The following is a 26,602-nucleotide window of genomic DNA, read 5'->3' as shown; positions in this document are numbered from 1 at the left end:
TTTTATTACTATTTATTTTTATTTTTTTAAATTATTTATTTTTATTTATTATATTATAATTTATGTTTTTGTGTTTCAAACTTTATCATACCCGGGATATCTACTAGACTCTTGTTTGGACAGATTTAAGTGTGTTATTGTTAAGATTTACAGACCTGCAATATAAAACGCCAAATTTCCATGCAAAATAATTGTACCGCTTTCAGCACCTAAAATCCGAAAGAATCATACCGCCAGGGAGGTTAAGTGAACAATAAACCAAGTGACAAAATACCTAACTAGTAAACTAACTAAAGCCTAGTACACATGGGCCGAATGTCAGGCGACATCGGCCGGTTCAATAAAAACCGGCCAACATTCGGCCCGTGTGTATGGCAGCCGGTCTGACAGAAGCTGACTGCTCAGCCGGCATCTGTCGGACATGCACGCTGGAAAAACAGCAGCCGACCAGCTCCTGATCAGCGCTCTCAGCCAATGACTGAGCGCGCTGACCAGAGTGTTCTGGCGGGGGACCATCCCCAAGTCAGAACACAATAGCTCAGCGGGGGGATTTATGTACTAACATTGGATTGGTAGTACAACGGCTCCAACCTGGGCTGTCATCTTTTTAGTTCAACCTGCTGAGTTGAGCGAAAAAAATACGAATGGTGTGTATAGGCCTAAGAGACAGAAAACATAACTAGCAAACCAACTATAACACAATATATACAAAATGGGGAATACGGATCAACAGGGTAAAACTGGAGGTGCAATGAACAGTCAGAAAGGGGGCTAGAATGGGAATCAGGAACAAGGGGAGCTACAGGAACTACAACCTTCCAGTCCGGTAACTACAGTGCTACTAGTAGGTGATCCAGTTCCTGACAATGTGCTTTGCCTATACAGCATAAGGCAACAGGCGTACTTTAATACCTCCCTCATAAACAGACATTTCTTTTCCTCCCACATGCTCTTTTCAGCTGCTAGGATCAGAAGAAGCCAATCTACACATTTTGTACCCTACCCAGGTCTTAATATTCTACCGATGTTACAACATTGGTGCTTGGTGATTGGCCCAGCATTGTCACATGCTCCTCCATACCAGTAAGTACTGGGTATTTTCTTCACTCACGGCAGCTAAATGGAGCAGTTGGAGGATGAAGGAAAGCTGAGGATGACAAGCTGGGGAGGGGCACAACAGTGCAAACCTGTTGCTTTGCCCTCCATGGCTTTGCTTTAAATTGGAACTTTAGTCAGAAAATGAATTCCTAGATCACTTCGTGCTGGCCCCTTTTGCAGGTATAGTTATGTAAAACTATCAAAATACGCGCCTATACGGTTTAAGTTCCAGTATTTCATTGCCTCAACAAAACAAACCACAAAATATAAATCCCCTACTAAAGCTACCAAATATCTTAATCATTGGGATCATATAAACATGAAAATGCCAGTGATAGAAACCCAATCCCCCTAGGACGCATCCTTCCCCCCCCAGAAACTCTTCTGAACCCCAATACACTGTCTCACCCTGCTCTGCACATGCTCAGTGCTCTCTATTTTTCAGCGCTGTGCCATAAATATAGAGGCTGATCTACTAATGGCCTAAAGATTTACTGCAGCTCTGGTCTTCAGCAAAATGGCAGACTCCAGCATAAGGAACAGGAACAATGCTGGAGGCAATTTACAGCACACACACATTTTGGTAGCATAATTATTCATGTGGAATGTATGTTCCTTTGTTAAAGAACATTATTTTTTATCAAGTTGTTATGGGTAAAGTTTCACTTTAAAACAGTAAAGGCACAGACATTTGCTCATTACATACACACCTAGCTGCAGTAGCTGAGACAAACTTCATCAGCCAGGCATGGTTAGTTGACAGCATCATGGATGTTTTTGGGGATTTCCCAACCAAGCAACTGCCTACAGAGAAGCATGAACAGTGCAGAAGCACTAGACATTGCAGCTGATGCACAGCTAAAGGCCATTGTTACACTTGCCTCTTTCCAGTCCGGAGATCTTACTTTTTTTGGAGTTCTTTAAAGCTCCCTAATATGGAGGACAGAAGTTGGCAAATCAAGTATTACTCCCACATAGCAGATGGTGGAGTGATATCCAACCTCTTCATTTTTTGGCACCTTTCAGGGACAAGCATGGCCTTATGATTCAGTGAATGTCTTTTCTGCCAACTTGTAAGATTGTTTCCTACAATCTAGTCATTTCTTCAGACATAATTGCCTGGAGTCAATTATTACTATATAATTTGCTAGCTCCTGAAAATGCGTGTGATTAGCAGCACCTTACCAAACTTCTGGCTCACATATTATAAAAATCCTTTGTTATTATAACAGTGAATTGGGAAAGTCTGCAACTTTTTCAGTGTCCTGGGGAACAAAAAAAAAAACATATTGTGCCAGCATCTATTTGTGGTATCACAATTCTCAAACAATTAGTAATGCTTTGTTTGATAGACATTTATCTGACATGTACATTCACATGTCAAATAAGCATACACTTTTTCCAGCATATTGATTTCCTGATGCTCAAAGAAAATCTATTATGGTTTTGTATACATTTTCTTAATAACTTAAACTAATTTTAGTTTGGTAAATATGTAGTGTTGCATATGAACATTTAGCATTCATCTTTACAGTCAGCAGATAGATCTCTAGTCTAATTTTAGAATCATTTATGTGTTAAGCTATGTTTCATCATAAAAAAGAGTCCAATAGCGCAATTAAAAATGTATGCACATTGTTAAATGGCTCTTTGCAGTGACCTTTCCTTTATTGGATGGCTCAGTCCAAGGTGAACTAATAGGGCAGGCTGAAATTAATGAGATGTCTTTAGATATCCCATAGTGCTCTGAGAATCATTTGCCATGTAATAAACATGTACATGCAAAACAAAGATCGTAAATGTGTATTAACAAAAAAGATATAACAATTTGAAAATCCTTAAACTTAGAAAAAAAAATATTACCATAAAATTGGCCCTAAAGGATTTTTGTTTTTTCTTTATGGTTGTACATTATATTATTATATTATACTACTTTAATTTCTACCTGTAAGTATGTATGTATGTTAATACCTTATGTTCTATCTGCTTAGCAGAGAGTTGTTCATTGTTACATTATCAGCCTGAAAAAAGACACTTCCACCAAACTTAACCAAAAGACAAAAATAAATAAATTAAACACCTGCATCCTTGAAGGGGTTGTAAACCCTCGTGTTTTTTCACCTTAAAATAAATTTTATCGAGAAAAAGCAGCTCAGACACAGTCAAAAACCCATGTACATAACTTTTCAGATGACCTAAAGCCCCTTTCTCGCGAACGTTCCGGTGGGGTCTGCCTTTCCATTTATCAGGCGGACCCGATTGGAACCTGCTTTGATCACTAGACCAGGTGTCCTTATTGGAAGATCCCCTGTGCCAATGTTGGTGACAACTGTAAAATTTGGTTTTCCGCTTACTTTCTCTGCCAGGGTCAATGATCACCAGGACTAAAAAAAGAGTGTGAATCATATCAGAGGGGACACAGCCAGCAATTAAGACCTGAATAGGGTTTTAATATTTCTCTACTTTTCCAAAATAAGAAAAAAAAAAGTTTGCGTTTTTCTATTCACTTTAATTTTAACACTTAATTTGTAAATCTGAGGTGGGACAAAAATGAGATATCAAAAATGACTGCTCTGAACAAGACTTTTCCTTGCTCAGGTTGTAATAAATCATTCCTAGATTGTCTGAACTTTCATCATCTAAAATATATATATTTTTTTGTTTTAGGTGTGTCGTTTTCAATAATCGAGGTGTTGCTGGTGAAGATCTTTTGGTAAGTTGTCAAAGAACCTATGAAAACCCAACTCTTCTGCTATACTATTTTCTTCAATTAGCATAAGTGAGAAGAAAATAGCATATGAAACATTTGTGGCAATTTAGGAATCTACAACATCCCCACCAAAATTTGTCTCCTTTCCATGGTATGGAATAAATTGCTGCAGCAGAAAATGTATTACACATACGCTATTCACCTGTGTTTTATCAGTATGGTTATTGCAAAATACAAATAACGGAGAGAGAGGAAATGTTTTCTATACATTCTTTACTGGTTAATTTGATCGCTTTTCTGAGTAATTGAAGGGGTATCAGATCTGTTTAATCAAAGCAGAATAGTTCTGCCCTATTGTCTACAGATCTGCTCAACTACTACTACTTCAGCAATGACCCTTTATGCTGTAAAGGGCTATGGCTTATGTATTTAGGCATCAAACTCAAGCAAGCAAGTCAAATTAATTATGCTTTAAGGTGCTTCTGAGTTGCTTTGGTTTGCCTTTGCTCCTTCTAGTTGGTTTTTGCATGCACAATAAATTTTATAGAGAAAAAGCAGCTCAGACACAGTCAAAAACCCATGTACATAACTTTTCAGATGACCTAAGGCCCCTTTCTCACAAACGTTCTGATGGAGTCTGCATGTCCATTTATCAGGCGTACACGATTGGAACCTGCATTCTGCTCTGTAGAGCGACAGGTGTAAACAGACATGTGTCCGTTTACACCCGCCTACATCTAATCCAAATAGGCTAAAAACGGATGGGGATCCGCTCCTCTCCTGTGCAGACCATAGAAGAAGAAATCCCCCTTAGATTGGGACTTTGATAGACCACCAACTCTTGAGATAAAAATTATATTTTAATGGTATACTTTAAAAAGACGTGAAAGCGTCTAAAACATACAGAGTAAAAAATCATTCCATACAAAATCAGAACAGAAAATATATGCAAGTGAAAATGATAGATGTACTCTCATGGGGGTGGTGTACCCCAATACCCGACGCGTTTCCGGTATTCTGGTACCTTCATCAGGGGTTTTGAGAGTTGTAAGTATTTTACACATGTACGGTTTCCGGTGGAATGACTTTATGTTCAGGCAACACCCATGAACCCCAAGGTCAAAAAGCGTATTTTCATGGGCACCAGACCCAGACCATATGAGGATTGTACATGTATTGTGTTGCTAATATCCAGGAACATTAAGTGAGCCAACTTGGGATGAGTGTTCGTTAGAACCTGTAGAATACCGGCTGCATGCCGGGTGGATCAATATCCAAAAACAGTCCCACCGTAGTTGGCTCCTAGGTATAACCCTTGGGATATTCGGGTCCTGTGAGGGGTGCCTTCCACTATTGACACAGGCTGTGTCTGTGTCACCTCTGCATAAGCAGAATGGACATAGACCGGTCATCTGCCTGCTCAGCGGAGATCATCAGACAGATCCCCTGCTGAGCAAGTACCCTTCCCTATCCTGGTAGGCCTGGGGCTATGGTCCCATTTTTATTTTGGTTAAAGCAGTCCCAAATCCCAGTACCAGGGAGAACAGTGATCAAGTTTTCTTAGCCCGCCTAACCATTTTGCTCCCGCATAATTTGTTGTTTGAGACTGTATGTTGCCCTATATGTTCTGGATTGTACCACAACCAGCCAAATTATCAAATGTTTTTGGGCACATTTAGGCTACATTTACACCTTTGCAGTTCTCGGAAACGTGCAAAAAAGAATGCAAAAACACGTTTAGCAGTCGTGCGCCAAAACGCACAAGGCTCATTGCCAAAAAAAAGGTGCAGGAGCTACTTTGGCACATTTGTTGCACATATGGCAGCCCATTCAAGTGAACAGACTGCCCTATGCTGTCATGTGAGAAACGTGCAGAAAAAGTGTGAGAACCATCCATCGCGCGGGTGTGAATGGGGTCTTAGACTAAGAAATATGCATTTTGGTCACCCATGTACCTGGGCTTTTATCCACTACAGTGTTAATGTCTTGATCTGAACAGAAATGTGAATACGCTATTCGTTACACAGGACTTTCTTGTCATCTAATAATTTATATTAATTTTGCTTTGACGGAAACAAGAAAGTAAACCTACAATATTTATTCCGTTATTGCTGGTCTAATGTTATGTGGTCTTTTAGGTTTTACACTGGTGTATATATAACGGATTGGACCTTGGAGACCTATGCTTAGATTTGTTAGTAGTCCAGATACGTTCATTGGTTGAGTAATGTGTAGACCCTTTATTGTCTGCGCACTGTAGCCCATTCAGAGTATTATTAGTATTCAGACAGGACCAAGCCTGGAATCTTTTTCATTGAGCAGGATTTTGAAAAAAAGCTGGCAACAAATACTTTGTAGTAGTGATCCCCTCCCACAGCTCGAAAATATGTGAAATAAACAGCAGTGTTGTAAATGATCTACTGTAGGTATTCTATAAAAGTGAAGAAGAAAGTAAGATTGTTTAATGCACTAGAGTTCAAGAAGTATTTTTTTACATACAGTATATAACAAATGGGTTTTAGGACGGGAGCAATACTTTGAAATGCAGTACATTGAGACCAATGTTGTATATAGTTATAAAGACATTGTCATTTACCTGGCTTGAATACATCCTAAAAAAAACACACGAACCTTAGACCCTGTTATAGCAGTCATGGTGTAAATCATGGTAGCCAGTGTCATTGGTCAGAGCCTATACATGCATGTATCTCAAAGGGTGGTTTGCTGTTTTTGGTCAGAGTGAAGGTCTTTTGACAGTCAAGTTATCTTCTGTTCTTCATATGTTACTTATAGCCAACTATAACATCGTTGGAAATGCTTGCATGGTTCCAAATTCCTTTTTTATTTGCTGCTGTAATTTGATCTGGCATGGTGTATAAAAATCGATGATTTAAAAAAAAAAATCAGATTTTTTTATTTATTTATTATTTAAATCGTTTTTTTATTATTTTTATCAAATATATTTTAATAAAATTCTTTTAGAATAAAAATCTATCTAAAGATAGTTTTTTATTTAAGATACATTAATAATTTAGTTTATTCAGCATGAAATGGAGCTTAGTTTTGTAGCATGATGCTGTAAATTCTGCAATATTTACATTTTTGGTAAACTCATTCAATGAATCCAAGCTCTGCAAGCTAAGATAACATGCACTGCATTGATGCATTCACACAATTTCACAGTAACCATGAGATAAAACAAAGTTCAGGAATATTCCTTTATCCTATTGTTTTGCAAATCTATGTACATTACAAACTCTATGATTGTATCGGTTCTGATATCGCTGTTTTACTAACCTGACAACTTATTATCCTAAATAGGAAACCTTAATTTTGTTTGCAAATATTAAAGATTCTAACTACCAGCAAGAATAAGTCCTTACATTTAAAGAGCACCCGTCACTTCAGATCCATCATGGCAGCGCCTGTTAGCGGACATCCACTCACCTGCTGCCGCCACGTTCCTCACCTTGTTGTGTCACTGCCGCATTACCAGCCGTCCCATTAAAGTGAATGGGACTGTCGGTGAGTCAACAGAGGGTCAGAGGAGAAGGGGGAGGAAGAGCTGCTGCAGGACAGAGATGACAGTTTCTCTTTAAAAATTATGATTAAAATCAACTTGATTTAAATCAAATCCACCCTTTCTCTGTTAAAAAAAAATCAAATCCACCCTGGAGGGTGGCTACATTCGTTCTTCATAGTTCCACTGTAAGTAAGAGCGTAACCACCTTCTCTTTCTCACTCCCAAGATGGACTATGAACTATGTACTAAGGGACGTGTAGTGTGCATAGAGCGGTACACGACTACAACTAACGTGCACTGCTCCTTTCAAGCACACGGTAGTAAGGGTTAAAAAGAGAAATTTAGTAGCTCACAGAGGATGTTAGAAGGAAACCTAAAAACACAGTAAAAAACTATTTCATGAAAATAAATTACAGGTCTATTTTTGAAAAATAAGGATATCAATTAGTGTCACATTATACAACCGGAGAGAGCCAACCTGGCTGATTTACCACTACCCTGAGAATTAACGTACAGTAAGACTTTGTGTACTGGGGCTGTAAAGCACTCATAGACATCCCAAATGTCCCCTGAGGTAATCATCTTATGTGCACCTCTTAGTAACTTTAAAGTGATTCTAAAGGAAAGATTTTTTTTTAAAATAACAAGCATGTTATACTTAGCTGCTCTGTGCAATGGTTTTGCACAGACCAGCCGCAATGCTCTTCTTGTTGGGTCCCATGCCAGCAGTCCTGGCTCCTGCCCTCTGCGAGTGCCCATAATAGCAAGCCTCTTGCTATGGGGGCCCTTGTGTATGCCCGCTCCTGAGTTGAGATTTGTGTGTCCATTCACACAAACAGCGTGCCTCAGCCTTGACCCTGCTCTCTCCTCATTGGCTCACTGGTTGTGATTGACAGCATCAGGAGTCAATGGCACCCATTGCTGTGTGAGCCAATGAGGAGAGAGAGACCCAAAAGAGATGCTGCTCCCATGCACATCGCTGGATCTGGACCGAAACTGCAGGATGCACTTAGCCGAAACCCCCCCCCGAAAATGACCGTTTTTTAAATTTCTACTGTGCACCTCTACTAGTGTTATGGGGACTGAGGACATTGATGTGGGGGGGGGGGGGGGGGGGGGCTGGGAATGGAATGTGAGGAGCTCATGACATTAGAGTGGGGGGGGGGCTGAGGACTGTGATGTTATGTGGACTGAAGACATTAAAGTGGGGAGGCTGAGGATGGAATGTGGGGGGACTGATGAATGGAAGGTGGGGGGAGCTGAGGAATGGAATGAGGGGGGCTGAGGACTGTGATGTTATGGGGACTGCGGACTGGAATGTGGGGGAGCTGCGGACTGGAATGTGGGGGAGCTGCGGACCTGGAATGTGGGGGGAGCTGCGGACATTAAAGTGGGGGGAGCTGAGAACATTAATGTGGGGGGGACTGAGAACAGTAATGTGGGGAGATGATGTAAATAAGGGCAGAGCTTAGTACTGTTAATGGAGGTTGATATCAAGGAAGTGTAAGAACACTACTGTGAAAGGGATTGGGGGGGGGGGGGGGGTGATGTAAAGGGGGAGCTGAGGACACTTATCAAGAGGAGATCTTGATGTAATGGGGGGGAGAGGACTGTGATGTGCAGTGGGGACTGAGGATGCTGATGTAAGAATGGGTTAAGATCTGTGCATGTGCATTAGGTGCACACATCGTGGGTAGATCTGGGCTGCACTAACCACAAGAAACACAGAAAGAAGTTTTTTTTTTTTTCTTTTCAAAATCGCGCTGCACCAAGCCGCATTGTTCTGCAGCATTATGCGATTTGGCGCACGCGAAAATGTGCGACAGGTGGCGACATGATATTCAGACCTCCGCTAGAAGAAAGTTTTACTTACTGGACCTCTGTGAATTGTAATTCAATACCCCTGTCATAAAGGAACCCACTGAGGTTATTTACACATATTTTATTTGTGAACATTTCGCAAAGCAGCGCCACACCCACTATTTGTTTTGTTTTTGTTTTTTTTTTACCTTAATGCAGAGAATGCATTAAGATTTAAAAAAAGCTTTAGAATCACTTTTAAGTGTTTTTAACCACTTAAGGACCGAGCCTCTTTCTGAGATTTGGTGTTTACAAGTTAAAAACTGTTTTGTTTAGCTAGAAAATTTCTTAGAACCCCCAAACATTATATATATTTTTTTCTAACACCCTAGAGAATTAAAATGGCGGTCACTGCAATACTTTCTGTCACACCGTATTTGCCCAGCGGTCTTACAAGCACACTTTTTTTGGAAAAAATACAAGACAACAGTAAAGTTAGCCCAATTTTTATTTGATACCCAACATGTCACGCTTCAAAATTGCGCCCGCTCGTGGTATGGCGATAAACTTTTACCCTTAAAAATCTCCATAGGCGACGTTTAAAAATTCTACAGGTTGCATGTTTTGTGTTACAGAGGAGGTCTAGGGCTAGAATTATTGCTCTTGTTCTAATGATCGTGGCGATACCTCACATGTATGGTTTGAACACTGTTTTTATATGCGGGCGCTACTCACTTATGCGTTCGCTTCTGCACGCAAGCTCGGCGGGACGTGGCGCATTCAAAAAAAAAAAAAAATCTTATTTATTTTACCTTTTTATTTTTACACTTCTTTTTTTTTTTTAAAAATGTGTCACTTTTATTCCTATTACAAGGAATGTAAACATCCCTTGTAATAGAAAAAAAGCATGACAGGATCTCTTAAATATGAGATCTGGGGTCAAATAGACCTCAGATCTCATATTTACACTAAGATGCAAGAAAAAAACAATTAAATGTCATTTGAAAAAAAAAAAGTCTCTTTAAGAGCTATGGGCGGAAGTGACGTTTTGACGTCTCTTCCGCCCTGCAGTGGTATGGAGACGGGTGGGGGCCATCTTCCCCTCACTCATCTCCATACCCCAGACGTGACAGGACCCGATCGCCTCCGCCGCTACTGACAGCTCCGGTTAGCGGAGGGCACCAGAGCGCGGAGGGAGGCCCTCTCCCTCCGCCAATAAAAGTGATCTTGTGTCGAATCTGCCGCAGAGACCACTTTTATCTGAAAGCGGACCGCCCGCTGAAGAAGAGAATACAGGGGTTATGGGAGCTAACCGCTGCCATAACAACAATACTCCTCTTCAAAGTACTGACGTATAACGATGGCGGGCGGTCCGTAAGTGGTTAATCCCAAAAGCAAACATTGACTATATTGCAGCTTATCAATTCTTACATGTGATGGCTGCATTAGTTTTCTTTTTTAAGGCTTTCTTCTATTTTCATCTGGTGGTCCAGCCAGTAAGTCTGTTTTTTTTCAAAAGAATAAGCTCTGCAGTGGAATGTATCAGTTGATTGACGAGACATGAGAATTTAACACTGGCAGGGGTGTATAAATTGAACAACGTTTGAGTCCTGTAAACCTATATCTCAAAATGGGAAAAAAAGTGATTATAAAGTGTGAGTTGGAGTTCGGCTTCAATTTGTTAGTGTTTTTAAATCTGCTAATAAATTTAACCCCCCCCCCCCATGCTGGTATCTGCTGTGCCTCCTGTGCTCATTCATCCGGAGTTTTGTCTCACTAATGCAGGAGGTGTGTTACTGGCCAGATCACCAGGTGAAAACAGAGGGAAAAAAGCCAAAGAAAAGAAAACTGATGCAGCCACCACATCTAATGATTGGTAAGCTGCAAAACACTACATTTTTGGTTTAATACCGCTTTAACTAGTTTTAAATACCAAAAAAAAAAAATAGTACTACCTCTCATTACTGGAGAAATTCTTAAAACTGTCCAGTGTGTTTCAGATCCCTTCAGAGCATTTAGTGGGAACAATTTGTTCTCTGTTGCTTTAGCGATAACAACAATGCGCTTTTGTAACAAGTGGTACAAAATCATTATTAACAGAGCTCCAGGCCGTTAATTAAATAAATCCACAGTATGTGCAGATACGGTATAATCAGCTTTAAATATCTTGGTATGTTAAGCGTGGGCCCTCTGTTTAGTGATCTGAGGTGTTAATTCCTTATTAAATTTAGACTTCCTTCTTCCTCTCCAAATGACTTGCACAGTAACAGTCAGTAAAGTGCAGTTAATTGCTGTATGGTGTTAAAATATGGATTAAGGTCTTCTAAATGTTCACCTTGTTATAGACTTTCCAGCCTTATTTAATAAAGTGATGTTAATTCTTCAATGAAAACCATGGAAAATATATTCTGGTAACTGTACTAAATAATGGCATGTATTGTTTGTATTCAATAAACAAATTGCGCTGCACTTATATCTTAATATATTAAAATATGTGTATAAATAAAGTCATCCCTGTCTATATTTCCCACAATAAGTGTATAACTTTAATAGTTTGTGTGTGTGTGTGTGTATATGTATGTATGTATATGTATGTATATGTATGTATATATATATATATATATATATATATATATATATATGTATGTATGTATGTATGTATGTATGTATGTGTATATATATATATATGTATGTATGTATGTATGTATGTATGTGTATATATATATATATGTATGTATGTATGTATGTATGTATGTGTATATATATATATGTATGTGTGTATATATATATATATGTGTATGTATGTATGTGTGTGTATGTATGTATGTATGTGTATATATATATATATATATATATATATATATATATATGTATGTGTATATATATGTATGTGTATATATATATATACCGTATTTACCAGCGTATAACACGCACCCCAAGTTTAGGAGGGAAGTTTAAGGAAAAAACTTTTAAATGCCCATCAATGCAGCCTTATCAGTGTCCATCTGCAGCCTTGTCGGTGTCAGTGTAGCCTTGTCAGTGTCCATCTGCAGCCTTGCCCCTGTGTCATTTACTTGTCAGTACAAGTTTAAAGATGCCGCCGCCATTCTCGGCGGCTTTCGGTCGTTCTCGGCGGCTCTGGCGGTCCCGCGTGAGCCGTCGAAAGCCACCGAGAACGGCCGAGTGCGGTCGAAAGCCACCGAGAGGCTCACAATCGACGGGGGATCGGCGTATAACACACACCCACGATTTTCACCTGATTTTAAGGGGAAAAAAGGCGTGTTATACGCCGATAAATACGGTATATAATCTATACGGTGCCTTACAAAAGTATTCACCCCCTTGGCATTTTTCATGTTTTGTTGCCTCACAACCTGGAATTAACATGGATTGTTTGAGGATTTGCATCATTTAATTTACAGAACATGCCCACAACTTTGAAGATTTTTTTTCTTTTTATCGTGAAGCAAACAACAAATAGGACAAAATAACAGAAAAAGTCAATATCAATAATAGAGCCACCTTTTGTGGCTTTCACAGCTCCAAGTCGCTTTTAATAAGTCTCTATGAGCTTACCACATCTTACCACTGGGATTTTTGCCCATTCCTCCTTGCAAAACTGCTCCAGCTCCTTCAAGTTGGATGGTTTGCGCTTGTGAAAGCAATCTTTAAGTCTGCCCACAGATTTTCTATTGGATTGAGGTCTGGGCTTTGACTAGGCCATTCCAACACATTTACATGTTTCCCCTTAAACTACTGCTTTACTACTTTAGCAGTGTGTTTGGGGTCATTGTCCTGCTGGAAGGTGAACCTCCATCCTAGCTTGAAAACGCACACAGTGTGGTACAGGTTTTGCGCAAGAATATCCCTGTATTTAGCACCATCCATCTTTCCCTCAACTCTGACCAGTTTCCCAGTCCCAACTACTGAAAAACACCCCCACAGCATGATGCCGCCACCACCATGTTTCACTGTGGAGATGGTGTTCTTTGGGTGATGTGATGTGTTGGGTTTGCACCAAAGATAGCGTTTTCTTTGATGGCCAAAAGGTTCAATTTTAGTCTCATTAGACCAGAGCACCTTCCTCCATACATTTTGGGAGTCTCCCACATGCCTTTTCAAAACACAAAACATGCCATTTTGTTTTTTGCTGAAAGTAATGGCTTTCTTCTGGCCACTCTGCCATAAAGCCCAACTCTATGTAGCCTACGGCTTATTGTTGTCCTATGTACAGATACTGCAGTCTTTGCTGTGGAACTCTGCAGCTCCTCCAGGGTTACCTTAGGTGTCTGTGCTGCCTCTCTGATTAACCACTTGCCGACCGCCTCACGCAAATATACTGCTGCAGAATGACACGGGCAGGCAGAATCACGTACCTGTACGTGATCTGCCTCCCGCGGGCAGGGGGTCCGAACGGACCTCCCCCCGGTGCCCGAGGCGGTCGGCGTTTGTCCCCCGGTGATCGGAGGTGAGGGGGAGGCCATCCATTCGTGCCCTCCCCCTCGCGATCGCTCCCAGCCAATGGGATCATTCCTCTGCTGCTGTATGCTAAACAGCAGCAGAGGAAATGATGTCATCTCTCCTCGGCTCCGTTCTGGCGCCGAGGAGAGAAGACTTCAATGTGAGTGCACAACACACACACACATACAGTAGAACATGCCAGGCACACAATACACCCCTGATCACCCCCCCCCATCACCCCTCCCCCCCACCCCCCCGTCACACTGACACCAAGCAGTTTTTTTTTATTTTCTGATTACTGCATTGGTGTCAGTTTGTGACAGTTAGTGTGTTAGGGCAGTTAGGGTTAGCCCCCTTTAGGTCTAGGGTACCCCCCTAACCCCCGCTAATAAAGTTTTAACCCCTTGATCACCCCCTGTCGCCAGTGTCACTAAGCGATCATTTTTCTGATCGCTGTATTAGTGTCATTGGTGACGCTAGTTAGGGAGGTAAATATTTAGGTTCGCCGTCAGCGTTTTATAGCGTCAGGGACCCCCATATACTACCTAATAAAGGTTTTAACCCCTTGATTGCCCCCTAGTTAACCCTTTCACCAGTGATCACCGTATAACTGTTACGGTGACGCTGGTTAGTTTATTTTTTATAGTGGCAGGGCACCCGCCGTTTATTTCCGAATAAAGGTTTAGCCCCCTGATCGCCCGGCGGTGATATGCGTCGCCTCAGGCAGCGTCAGATTAGCGCCAGTACCGCTAACACCCACGCACGCAGCATACGCCTCGCTTAGTGGTATAGTATCTGAACGGATCAATATCTGATCTGATCAGATCTATATTAGCGTCCCCAGCAGTTTAGGGTTCCCAAAAACACTGTGTTAGTGGGATCAACCCAGATACCTGCTAGCACCTGCGTTTTGCCCCTCTGCCCGGCCCAGCCCAGCCCACCCAAGTGCAGTATCGATCGATCACTGTCACTTACTAAACACATAACTGCAGCGTTCACAGCGTCAAGCCTGATCCCTGCGATCGCTAACAGGTTTTTTTTGGTAGCATTTTGGTGAACTGGCAAGCACCAGCGGCCTAGTACACCCCGGTCGTAGTCACACCAGCACTGCAGTAACACTTGGTGACATGGCGAGTCCCATAAGTGCAGTTCAAGCTGGTGAGGTGGCAAGCACAAGTAGTGTCCCGCTGCCACCAAGAAGAAGACAAACACAGGCCCGTCGTGCCCATAGTGCCCTTCCTGCTGCATTCACCAATCCTAATTGGGAACCCACCACTTCTGCAGCGCCCGTACTTCCCCCATTCACATCCCCAACCAAATGCAGTCGGCTGCATGAGAGGCATTTTCTTTATGTCCTCCCGAGTACCCCTACCCAACGTAACCCACCAAAAAAAATGTCATGTCTGCAGCAAGCGCGGATATAGGCGTGACACCCGCTTTTATTGTCCCTCCTGTCCTGATAATCCTGGTCTTTGCATTGGTGAATGTTTTGAACGCTACCATACACTAGTTGAGTATTAGCGTAGGGTACAGCATTGCACAGACTAGGACACACTTTCACAGGGTCTCCCAAGATGCCATCGCATTTTGAGAGACCCGAACCTGGAACCGGTTACAGTTATAAAAGTTACAGTTACAAAAAAAAGTGTAAAAAAAAAAAAAAAAATATATGAAATTAAAAAAATAGTTGTCATTTCATTGTTCTCCCTCTCTCTATTCCCTCTCTATTGTTCTGCTCTTTTTTACTGTATTCTATTTTGCAATGTTTTATTGTTATTATGTTTTATCACGTTTGCTTTTCAGGTATGCAATTTTTTATACTTTACCGTTTACTGTGTTTTATTGTTAACCATTTTTTTGTCTTCAGATACGCAATTCACGACTTTGAGTGGTTATACCACAATGATGCCTGCAGGTTTAGGTATCATCTTGGTATCATTCTTTTCAGCCAGCGGTCGGCTTTCATGTAAAAGCAATCCTAGTGGCTATTTATCCTCTAGACTGCTTTTACAAGCAGTGGGAGGGAATGCCCCCCCCCCCCCCCCCCACCGTCTTCTTTGTTTTTCTCTGGCTCTCCTGTCTCAACAGGGAACCTGGGGATGCAGCCGGTGATTCAGCCAGCTGACTATAGAGCTGATCAGAGACCAGAGTGGCTCCAAACATCTCTATGGCCTAAGAAACCGGAAGCTACGAGCATTTCATGACTTAGATTTCGCCGGCTGTAAACCGCGCCATTGGGAAATTGGGAAAGCATTTTATCACACCGATCTTGGTGTGGTCAGATGCTTTGAGGGCAGAGGAGAGATCTAGGGTCTAATAGACCCCAATTTTTTCAAAAAAGAGTACCTGTCACTACCTGTTGCTATCATAGGGGATATTTACATTCCCTGGGATAACAATAAAAATGATTTAAAAAAAAATGAAAGGAACAGTTTAAAAATAAGATAAAAAAGCAAAAAAATAATAAAGAAAAAAAAAAAAAAAAGCACCCCTGTCCCCCCCTGCTCTCGCGATAAGGCGAACGCAAGCGTCGGTCTGGCGTCAAATGTAAACAGCAATTGCACCATGCATGTGAGGTATCACCGCGAAGGTCAGATCGAGGGCAGTAATTTTAGCAGTAGACCTCCTCTGTAAATCTAAAGTAGTAACCTGTAAAGGCTTTTAAAAATGTATTTATTTTGTTGCCACTGCACGTTTGTGCGCAATTTTAAAGCATGTCATGTTTGGTATCCATGTACTCGGCTTAAGATCATCTTTTTTATTTCATCAAACATTTGGGCAATATAGTGTGTTTTAGTGCATTAAAATTTAAAGTGTATTTTTTCCCCAAAAAAATGCGTTTGAAAAATCGGTGCGCAAAGACTGTGTGAAAAAAAAAAAATGAAACACCCACCATTTTAATCTGTAGGGCATTTGCTTTAAAAAAATATATAATGTTTGGGGGTTCAAAGTAATTTTCTTGCAAAAAACACCCCAAGCTATTTGCTGAGAGGCATGTCGAGTCCATGGAATATTTTATATTGTGACACAAGTTGCGGGAAAAAGACAATTTTTTTTTTTTTTGCACAAAGTTGTCACTAAATGATATATTGCTCAAACATGCCATGGGAATATGTGAAATTACACCCCAAAATACATTCTTCTCCTGAGTACGGGGATACCACATGTGTGAGACTTTTTGGGAGCCTAGCCGCGCACGGGACCCCAAAAACCAAGCACAGCCTTCAAGCTTTCTAAGGGTGTAAATTTTTGATTTCACTCTTCACTGCCTATCACAGTTTCGAGGCCATGGAATACCCAGGTGGCACAACCCCCCCCCAAATGACCCTATTTTGGAAAGTAGACACCCCAAGCTATTTGCTGAGAGGTATAGTGAGTATTTTGCAGACCTCACTTTTTGTCACAAAGTTTTGAAAATTGAAAAAAGAAAAAAAAATGTTTTTTTCTTGTCTTTCTTCATTTTCAAAAACAAATGAGAGCTGCAAAATACACACCATGCCTCTCAGCAAATAGCTTGGGGTGTCTACTTTCCAAAATGGGGTCATTTGGGGGGGGGGGGGTTGTGTCATCTGGGCATTTTATGGCCTTCAAAACTGTGATAGGTAGTGAGGAGTGAAATCAAAAATTTACGCCCTTAGAAATCCTGAAGGCGGTGATTGGTTTTCGGGGCCCCGTACGCGGCTAGGCTCCCAAAAAGTCCAACACATGTGGTATCCCCATACTCAGGAGAAGCAGCTAAATGTATTTTGGGGTGCAATTCCACATATACCCATGGCCTGTGTGAGCAAATTATCATTTAGTGACAACTTTTTGTAATTTTTTTTTTTTTTTGTCATTATTCAATCACTTGGGACAAAAAAAACTAATATTCAATGGGCTCAACATGCCTCTTAGCAATTTCCTTGGGGTGTCTACTTTCCAAAATAGGGTCATTTGGGGGGGGGGGGTTTGTACTGCCCTGCCATTTTATCACCTCAAGAAATGACATAGGCAGTCATAAACTAAAAGCTGTGTAAATTGCAGAAAATGTACCCTAGTTTGTAGACGCTATAACTTTTGCACAAACCAATAAATATACGCTTATTGACATTTTTTTTACCAAAGACATGTGGCCGAATACATTTTGGCCTAAATGTATGACTAAAATTGAGTTTATTGGATTTTTTTTATAACAAACAGTAGAAATTCAAATCAAAATCATTTTTTTCGAAATTTTCGGTCTTTTTCCGTTTATAGCGCTAAAAATAAAAACCGCAGAGGTGATCAAATAACATCAAAAGAAAGCTCTATTTGTGGGCAGAAAAGGATGCAAATTTCGTTTGGGTACAGCATTGCATGACCGCGCAATTAGCAGTTAAAGCGACGCAGTGCCAAATTGTAAAAAGTGCTCTGGTCAGGAAGGGGGTAAATCCTTCCGGGGCTGAAGTGGTTAATGCCCTCCTTGCCTGGTCCGTGAGCTTTGGTGTGCGCCCGTCTCTTGGCAGGTTTTCTGTTGTGCCATGTTCTTTCCATTTGGTTATGATACATTTGATGGTGCTCCTAGGGATCATCAGAGATTTGGATATTTTTTTATAACCTAACCCTGACTTCTCAACAACATTGTCCCTTACTTGTTTGGAGAGTTCCTTGGTCTTCATGGCAGTGTTTGGTTAGTGGTGCCTCTTGCTTAGGTGTTGCAGCCTCTGGGGCCTTTCAAAAAGGTGTGCATATGTAATGACAGATCATGTGACACTTGGGGTGCACACAGGTGGACATCATTTCACTAATTATGTGACTTCTGAAGGTAATTTGTTGCACAAGAGCTTTTTATGGGCTTCATAACAAAGGGGGTGAATACATACGCACATGCCAATTATCATTTTTTTATTTCTGAAAAATAGTTTTATGTTTATATTTTTCTAATTTTACTTCGCCAACTTAGACGATTGTGTTCTGATCCATCACATATAATTCAGATTAAAAAAACATTGAACTAAAGGCTGTAATGTAAAAAAATAGGTAAAAAGCCAAGGGGGGTGAATACTTTTGCAAGGAGATATATATATATATATATATATATATATATATATATATATATTATAGTATCTCCCAAAAGTGCGTACACCCCTCACATTTTTCTAAATATTTTATTATATCTTTTCATGTGACAACACTGAAGAAGTGACACTTTGCTACAATGTAAAGTAGTAAGTGTAAAGCTTGTATAACAGTGTCAATTTGCTGTCCCCTCAAAATAACTCAACACACAGCCATTAATGTCTAAACTGCTGGCAACAAAAGTGAGTACACCCCTAAGTAAAAATGTCCAAAATGGGCCCAATTAGCTATTTTCTCTCCCCGGTGTCATGTGACTCGATAGTGTTACAAGGTCTCAGGTGTGAATGGGGAGCAGGAGTGTTAAATTTGGTGTTATCGCTCTCACTCTTTCATACTGGTCACTGGAAGTTCAACATGGCACCTCATGGCAAAGAACTCTGAGGATCTGAAAAGAAGAATTGTTGCTCTACATAAAGTTGGTCTAGGCTATAAGAAGATTGCCAAGACCCTGAAACTGAGCTGCAGCATAGTGGCCAAGAACATACAGCGGTTTAACAGGACAGGTTCCTCTCAAAACAGGCCTCGCAATGGTCCACCAAAGAAGTTGAGTGCACGTGCTCAGTGTCATATCCAGAGGTTGTCTCTGGGAAATAGACGTATGAGTGCTGCCAGCATTGCTGGAGATGTTGAAGGGGCGGGGGGGTCAGCCTGTCCGTGCTCAGACCATACGCGGCACACTGCATCAAATTGATCTGCATGGTTGTCATCCCAGAAGGAAGCCTCTTCTAAAGATGATGCACAAGAAAGCCCGCAAACAGTTTGCTGAAGATAAGCTGACTAAGGACATGGATTACTGGAACCATGTCCTGTGGTCTGATGAGTCAAGATAAAATTATTTTGTTCAGATGGTGTCAAGTGTGCGTGGCAGCAACCAGAGGAGGAGTACAAAGACAAGTGTGTCTTGCCTACAATCAAGCCTGGTGGTGGGAGTGTCATGGTCTGGGGCTGCATAAGTGCTGCCGGCACCGGGGAGCTACAGTTCATTGAGGGAACCATGAATGCCAACATGTACTGTGACATACTGAAGCAGAGCATGATCCCCCTCCTTTCGGAGACTGGGCCGCAGGGCAGTATTCCAACATGGCAATGACCCCAAACACACCTCCAAGATGACCACTGCCTTGCTAAAGAAGCTGAGGGTAAAGGTGACGGACTGGCCAAGCATGTCTCCAGACCTAAACCCTATTGAGCATCTGCGGGGCATCCTCAAATGGAAGGTGGAGGACGCAAGGTCTCCAACATCCACCAGCTCCGTGATTTTGTCATGGAGGAGTGTAATAGGACTCCAGTGGCAACCTATGAAGCTCTGGTGAACTCCATGCCTGAGAGAGTTAAGGCAGTGCTGTAAAATGACGGTGGCCACACAAAATATTGACACTTTGGGCCCAATTTGGACATTTTCACTTAGGGGTGTACTCACTTTTGAGGGGACAGCAAATTTACACTGTTATACAAGCTTCACTACTTTACATTGTAGGGAAGCTTAATTTCTTCAGTGTTGTCACATGAAAAGATATAATAAAATATTTACAAAAAAGTGAGGGGTGTACTCACTTTTGTGAGATACTGTGTGTGTAGGTGTATATATATAGCCACAAAATAGTATGTGTATTGTGACAGAGCCAACCAGGACAGAGGCTTTTGGAGGGCACTGCAGAATAGCCTCTTGCCTACTGACTATGGGCCCTGGCTTTTAAGGGAACACTACTCTTTGGGAGGTGTGTGCTTGGGGGACCCTTGGAGTGGTCTTGCTTCAGGCCATGTTTCTTCAAAACACACAGACTCTGGGAACTGGAGGACCTGTACACATATTTGGGGTCTCTAGACCCAAACCAGCAAGGACTACTTCAGACTGTGAGACTCAGAGGAGATGTTAATATCATCAGCTCAAAGCAACCTGATTCTGGGATCTCTGTTTAAGGTGTTCTGTGTTAAGTGTCTTTCTCCCATTGTGTGCATTCTCAATGTTAATTTAGCTAATTGTGTCACCTATTGTTTCTGTCTGTTGGCTAACTTGGCTAACTCTTCTAGGTATCTATGATGGGATTATTCTTGTGTCAGCTCTACCTCGATATCTAAACTATTGTGTGATGTTTTGTGTAAATATTTGGTTTTATTGTCATTCCTTTGGTTCTATCTCAACATCTTGTCTGTATACGCTGCTTGGGGTAAAAAGGGCTGGTATTGGCTCTTGGTCTGCTGGAACGGTTTGGAGGGCAGGAGGCACTGTTTGGCGGAAGGAAGCACCCAAGCGGGGTGCCCAAGCAGTTCTGTCACATTTGGTCACAGCAATGGGGTGCTTCCTGCAGTCTGCGACATTCAAACCACCACCGGGATCCGAGGTCTGGATAGCAGAAGAGGAAAGGTACAGAATGATATCAGCCGCCATGGAAGAGAAATTCGGAAGGAGGCTGCGAGAGATGTGGATGCACCACAGGGGACCAGTGTCATTGCAGGTCCAGCTGGGATGGCATGGCTCTGTCCACCGGCAACTCTGGAAGGGAGTGCTAGCCTATGAGCAGCGCCACCAGGGAAAAATGATCCCCTCCATCCAGGAAAGATACTAGTCACAGTAGGAAGTGCGAATGCTGTTAACAGCTAAGTTAAGCAGGCCGGTACAGGCAGAGATGCGGTTGGACGAGAGATACAGAGCTCTCTGCTAGTATGTAGCCCAAGTGTGCCCGTAGACAGCGGACGACAGCCCAGGGGAAAGCTTTGGCTACGGCGGCCTGGGGCTGTTGTACTGGAGGCTGTCCAAGGACCATGACTTTGGGAGTGATCTGGAGTGGCATTTGGAGGAAATAATGGAGTACAGAGACCAGAGGCTGAATGTCTCAGAAGTGCTCTGGGCACAGGAAGATTTGGAGTTTCTAGCCGTTTAGGAATGGGAGCTGGAGATCACCTACAGACGGTTGCTAGGCTCAGCAGCAGGGCATGGCTCACTTTGCCCAGGACTATCAAAAAAGTACCAGCCAACAGCTCTGAAATCCAGGCTGAATTTTCAGCAATGGGGCAGAGTAACAGTGTGCTCTGGAAGGGTAGCTCTTATGGCGGATGCAGCTGACTCACCTTGACTAACCTGTTTCTGCACAGGACGAGCTTAGATGGAGAAATGTGTCTAAGGTGTTCTGTGTTAAGTGTCTTTCTCCCATTGTGTGCATTCTCATTTTTAATTAAAGTGGATGTAAACCCTCACATATACCCAGTGAAGTGAATAGCCTCAGATGATACACAGAGATGAAGCAAATCTCCCTACATAAGTTTTGCGTGTATATCTTATCTGCTGTCTTAAGCTTTATATACGGTTTAGAAAGTGCACGTCCTGTTAGAATTTTCTCTTCCTGATTCCCCTGTGGTTGTGGATTATTGCCATACACTGTGAGACAGCTGATTGGAGGAAAGGCACCCCCACACAGGCCGAGATTTGCAGAGCTGTGCTGTGAATAGACCAGCCCCCTGCTAATCTATTTATAGCACCCACCCTGACACAAAATTCAGGCTGACTTTATCACAGTTGACAGAGAACTTGTCAGAAGTTACCATGCTGATAACAGAAGAAAGGTGCACGAGAAAGCCACGGGACTTAGGGCTTTGGAGAGAGATAAGAAAACCCCGCAGATATATGTGCCCAACTCTAATTTCATTAATCAGGTTTACATCCACTTTAAGCTAATTGAGTCACCTATTGTTTCTGTCTGTTGGCTAACTTGGCAAACTCCTGGAGGTATCTATAATGGGATTGTCTCAGCGCTACCTCGTTGTCTAAGCCATTGTGTGATGTTTTGGGTAAATATTTGGTTTTATGGTGTATGACTTACTTTTGAAGTGTATAAAAATTTGTAGTTCTGTTCAGTAAACAGTCATTCCTTTGTTTCTATCCCAATATTTGTCTGTGTACGATGCTTGGGGTAAAAAGGGTTGGTGTTAGCTCTCTGTCTGCTGGAACAGTTTGGAGGGCACTGTTTGGCAGAAGGAAGCACCCAAGCAGGTGCGTCACATATATGTTACCAAATAACCAATAAACTTACAAATAAACAACAAAATTTCAAACATCTCTGATAATCCATCAATCTGATTGCAATGCTTCCAATACATGAAAGGAAATATGTGTTCTCCCAAAGAGAAGGACCTCCACTAAATCCCAAAAGGTGCCCTCTCATCTTAATAGCTGACCCTCAGAATAATGAATAGACTAGGGTCTTCTGTTACCAAGGTGCAACATCCTACTTTGAAGGGCATTGAAAACAACAAAAAATAGACCAATAGGACATTTAAGGTACTCACAAAAAAATGCAAAAACAATTTTTTTTTTTTTCATGTACATATGATTTAAAATGTAAAAATTATAAAAGTATAGCACATTCGCATATGACCTCAAATAAAGATCATATTCTTACAGTATATAAAACCAATCTACTGAATATTAGAGGACCATATGTATAGCATACCAACTAAAGGTGAGACTAGCCCCTGGACTAGACTCTAAAGTTCCACTTCTTCAGGAGGCCAGATAAGACTTTTAATCCAAAACCAAAATAACAAATATGGTACAAGCTGTACATAAACAAACATTAGCATAACATATATCAGGACCAATCCATGCATGTCAAACACGTATAACCATGCAGGAGATGCCGCCTTAGAGTTGCTTAGATGTATTTTAGTAAGCATGACGAAATTTTACAAGTCAACTATCCAGATCCTGACTAGGCAGAAGGAACAGCTCACTAATTTAAGGCTCGTCATTCCAGGACAAGTTCATGTGCCAGTTGAAAGAATGCATTGCTAGATCTATTAATTACAAATAAAACAGATCTGATCACAGATGTGGAAATAAGGGACAACTTGGGAACCAGCAATCACAGGATAATTACATTTAGCATAAATCATAGGAAAATGAGGCACAAGGGTAGCGCAAGGACACTAACAAAAGGCAGAAAAACGCATAAAACTAAAAATATCTCAGAACACCTCCTGAATTGGGGTAACTCTAGAGGTAACGTGCAAATCTTACATGAATACATCCCTAAAGTGAATTTATAGTGTGGCTGGCCCTTTTAAGCTGTCCGAAACAAGATACCAGCTATGCTCATGAATATAAATGAGTGACTGTTTCCACAGAATTGTTCATCTTTAAAAAGTGACCAGTCAACTAAACATAAACCCTCTAGCACTCTGTTATGCAAAATGCCAGTTGCATACAGAATTGTATGTGCAATATATATAATCTGTGATATGAAGTGCTGAAGTGTTGCAAAAATAATTACATATTATGCATACATGAAAAATATATAAAAGCATTTCTGTTATAAAGTGCTGAGTGCATACAATATTCCAAAATCAATATATCATATGTGAACGAGAAATTATTAACATGGTACCAAGGAAAAAGAGGGGTATAGTAATCAAGGCTGTATCATTAGTAACGCATCACAGAATGTACCCTTGTGGCTAACAGAAGCCAGTGTCTGAAAAAGACTCAAGAACTCAGTCAGGTTAAAGCCAAACCATTATTCCTGATTTTTATGGATGGCATACTGACAAGAATTGTACCAGCTGGTTGACGAAGAGCCAAAGTGGTACCAATATTTAAATGACAGAGATATATTCCTGGAAACTACAGGCAAGTCAGTTTACCATCCATAGTAAACTATTGGAGGGGATGATAAGGGACTATATCCAAGAATTTGCTGATGAAAACAGTATCAGTAGTAATTAGCGTGGATTTATGAGAGGTCATTCTTGCCAAACCAATCTGTTAACACTCTATAAGGAAACAAGCTGCCAACTAGATATTGGAAGACCTGTGGATGTGGTGTATCTGGATTTTGCAAAAGCATTCGATACAGTCCCCCATAAATGGTTAATTTACAAACTGAGGTCTGTATGTATGGGCCATGGGGTTTGTTCATGGATAGAAAACTGGTTACAGGTCCGCGTCCAAAGCATGGTGATAAATACTGTATACTCAGATCTGGAGTGGTAAGTGGGGTACCCCAAAACTCTGTTCTGGGACCAATTCTGTTTATTTATTCATAAATTATATAGAAGTTGGTATAAATAGCTCAATGTCAGTGTTTGCTGACGATACAAAGCTAAGCAGGGCAATAACTTCACAGCAGGATACAGAAATTTTACAAGAAGACCTTAAAAAAATAAAGGAGTGGGCAACTACATGGCAAGTGAGGTTTAATGTAGAAAAATGGAAAGTAATGCATTTGGGGGCTAAAAATTTGATCACAAGTTACTCGCTAGGGGGAGAACCCTTGGAGAAATCCAGAATGGAAAAAGATCTGGGCGTCCTAATAGATGACAGACTCAGCAATGGCATGCAATGCCAAGCTGCAGCAAGCACGGCTAGCAGAATATTAGCATGCATAAAAAGGGGATTTACGCAAGAGATAGAACTATAATTCTGCCAGTTTGGTTCGGCCACATCTGGAGTATGCTGTCCAGTTCTGGTCAGCAGTCCTCAGGAAAGATGTGTTGGTACTGGAGAGAATCCAGAGAAGGGCAAACAAAGCTAATAAGGGGACAGGAAGACCACAGTTATGAGGAACTACAAACATTACACTTATTCTCCTTAGAGAAGAGGCGCTTGAGAGGAGATATGATAGCAATCTTAATGGTGATTCTAGCATAGGGAATAAACTATTCAGCCTGAGGGAGTGTTAGAAGACACAGGCCACTCAGTAAAATTGGAGGAGAAGCAGTTTAACCTTAAACTGCATATGAGTTTTTTCTCTGTCAGGGTGATAAGGATGTAGAACTCCCTTCCTCAATCTGTGGTGTCATCTGTAAGTTTTGATAGTTTCAAAAAACTCTTGGGTGGGCATCTTAGTGAACACACTATGCAGGGGTATGAGAAAAGACACACACCCACAGAGTGTACAACTGTGCATTTATCTAATCACAAACTGTTTCACCCACATCACTACATTGACTGCGGGACCATGGGCATTATACTGTATATTATACTGTATAGCTAATGCTACGTGCCCGTGGTGCCCTTTATGTAGGGAAAACTGTTCAATTTTTTAGACTGCGTTTTTTTCAACCACGTATACCTCTCCACAAATGGGAGTATGACTATCAATTAGTCGTCATGTGGGTTTAAACCATAATTCTGATGTTTCTTGTCTTACATTTCTGGCACTCAATAGGATTCATCCAAGCCCAACAAAATTTAAATAAATTGTCCTCCAGAGTGAGACACGTTGGATACAACAACTAAATGTGACGCAATTTCCTTAATGAGGTTATCCGCTTTAAACCCTACCTTTTGGCTCCCCACATTCTGTCTTAACCATGGAATTTTGTGACTGCCATTGTTCAGTGTTCTAAATTTTTTGTTTTATTTGCAATCTTACCATGAACAATACTGATTTGCAGGTTTGATGGAGGAGATGTGTTTTTCTGCATTTTATTACCAAGTCACGGTCCTCCGGGTCGCCTCACCAGGAGGTGAGCAAGCTGGGGTCCAGTAGCAGATATAGCAGGTAGGGATCAAGCAGAAGCATAGTCGGTAAACAAGACAGATGTTGGTGACAAGTGGTTGCAGGTTGAGATTAAATGGAAGTGTAGTTGAGAAACAAGCCAAAGGTCGGTAATAAGTGGTAGCGAATATACAGACAGCAGCAGGAGTGACAACAGTGAAATAATGGCTGGAGAGAGCACACTAATCTGGCAAACAGGAAGTGCAAAGGCATGGTCTAAATAGGAAGTTCATGGGAGGAGCAGAGAGTTCAAGGGTCTCCAAAAACAAGGTTTAAGGCAAGATTGTCCAAGAAATTGTCCAGGAATCTGTGCAGCATCTCAGATGGCTCAGCAAGAAGAGACACTGCCAGAGACAACAGAGGTTGCAGGTTCATGTCGGGTTCTGACACTGTGAGAGGGGTTCCTAGATGGATCCA

The 26,602-nt window shown here is 41.4% G+C and overlaps 1 protein-coding gene across 2 annotated transcripts in view; it reads left to right on the top strand.

Annotated features, from left to right (window-relative positions):
* Positions 1-26,602, top strand: part of ABHD3 (abhydrolase domain containing 3, phospholipase) — a 169,416-nt gene that overhangs the window by 79,849 nt on the left and 62,965 nt on the right. For both annotated transcript variants that reach the window (XM_073631452.1, XM_073631451.1), the window contains exon 4: positions 3,766-3,811. In XM_073631452.1, coding sequence (XP_073487553.1) covers positions 3,766-3,811 — 46 coding nt within the window. The remainder of the gene's footprint in view (positions 1-3,765; positions 3,812-26,602) is intronic.

Source organism: Aquarana catesbeiana, linkage group LG05, assembly GCF_042186555.1.
Source record: "Aquarana catesbeiana isolate 2022-GZ linkage group LG05, ASM4218655v1, whole genome shotgun sequence".
Lineage (NCBI taxonomy): Eukaryota > Metazoa > Chordata > Amphibia > Anura > Ranidae > Aquarana > Aquarana catesbeiana.
This window is presented reverse-complemented; position numbering and strand designations above follow the sequence as displayed.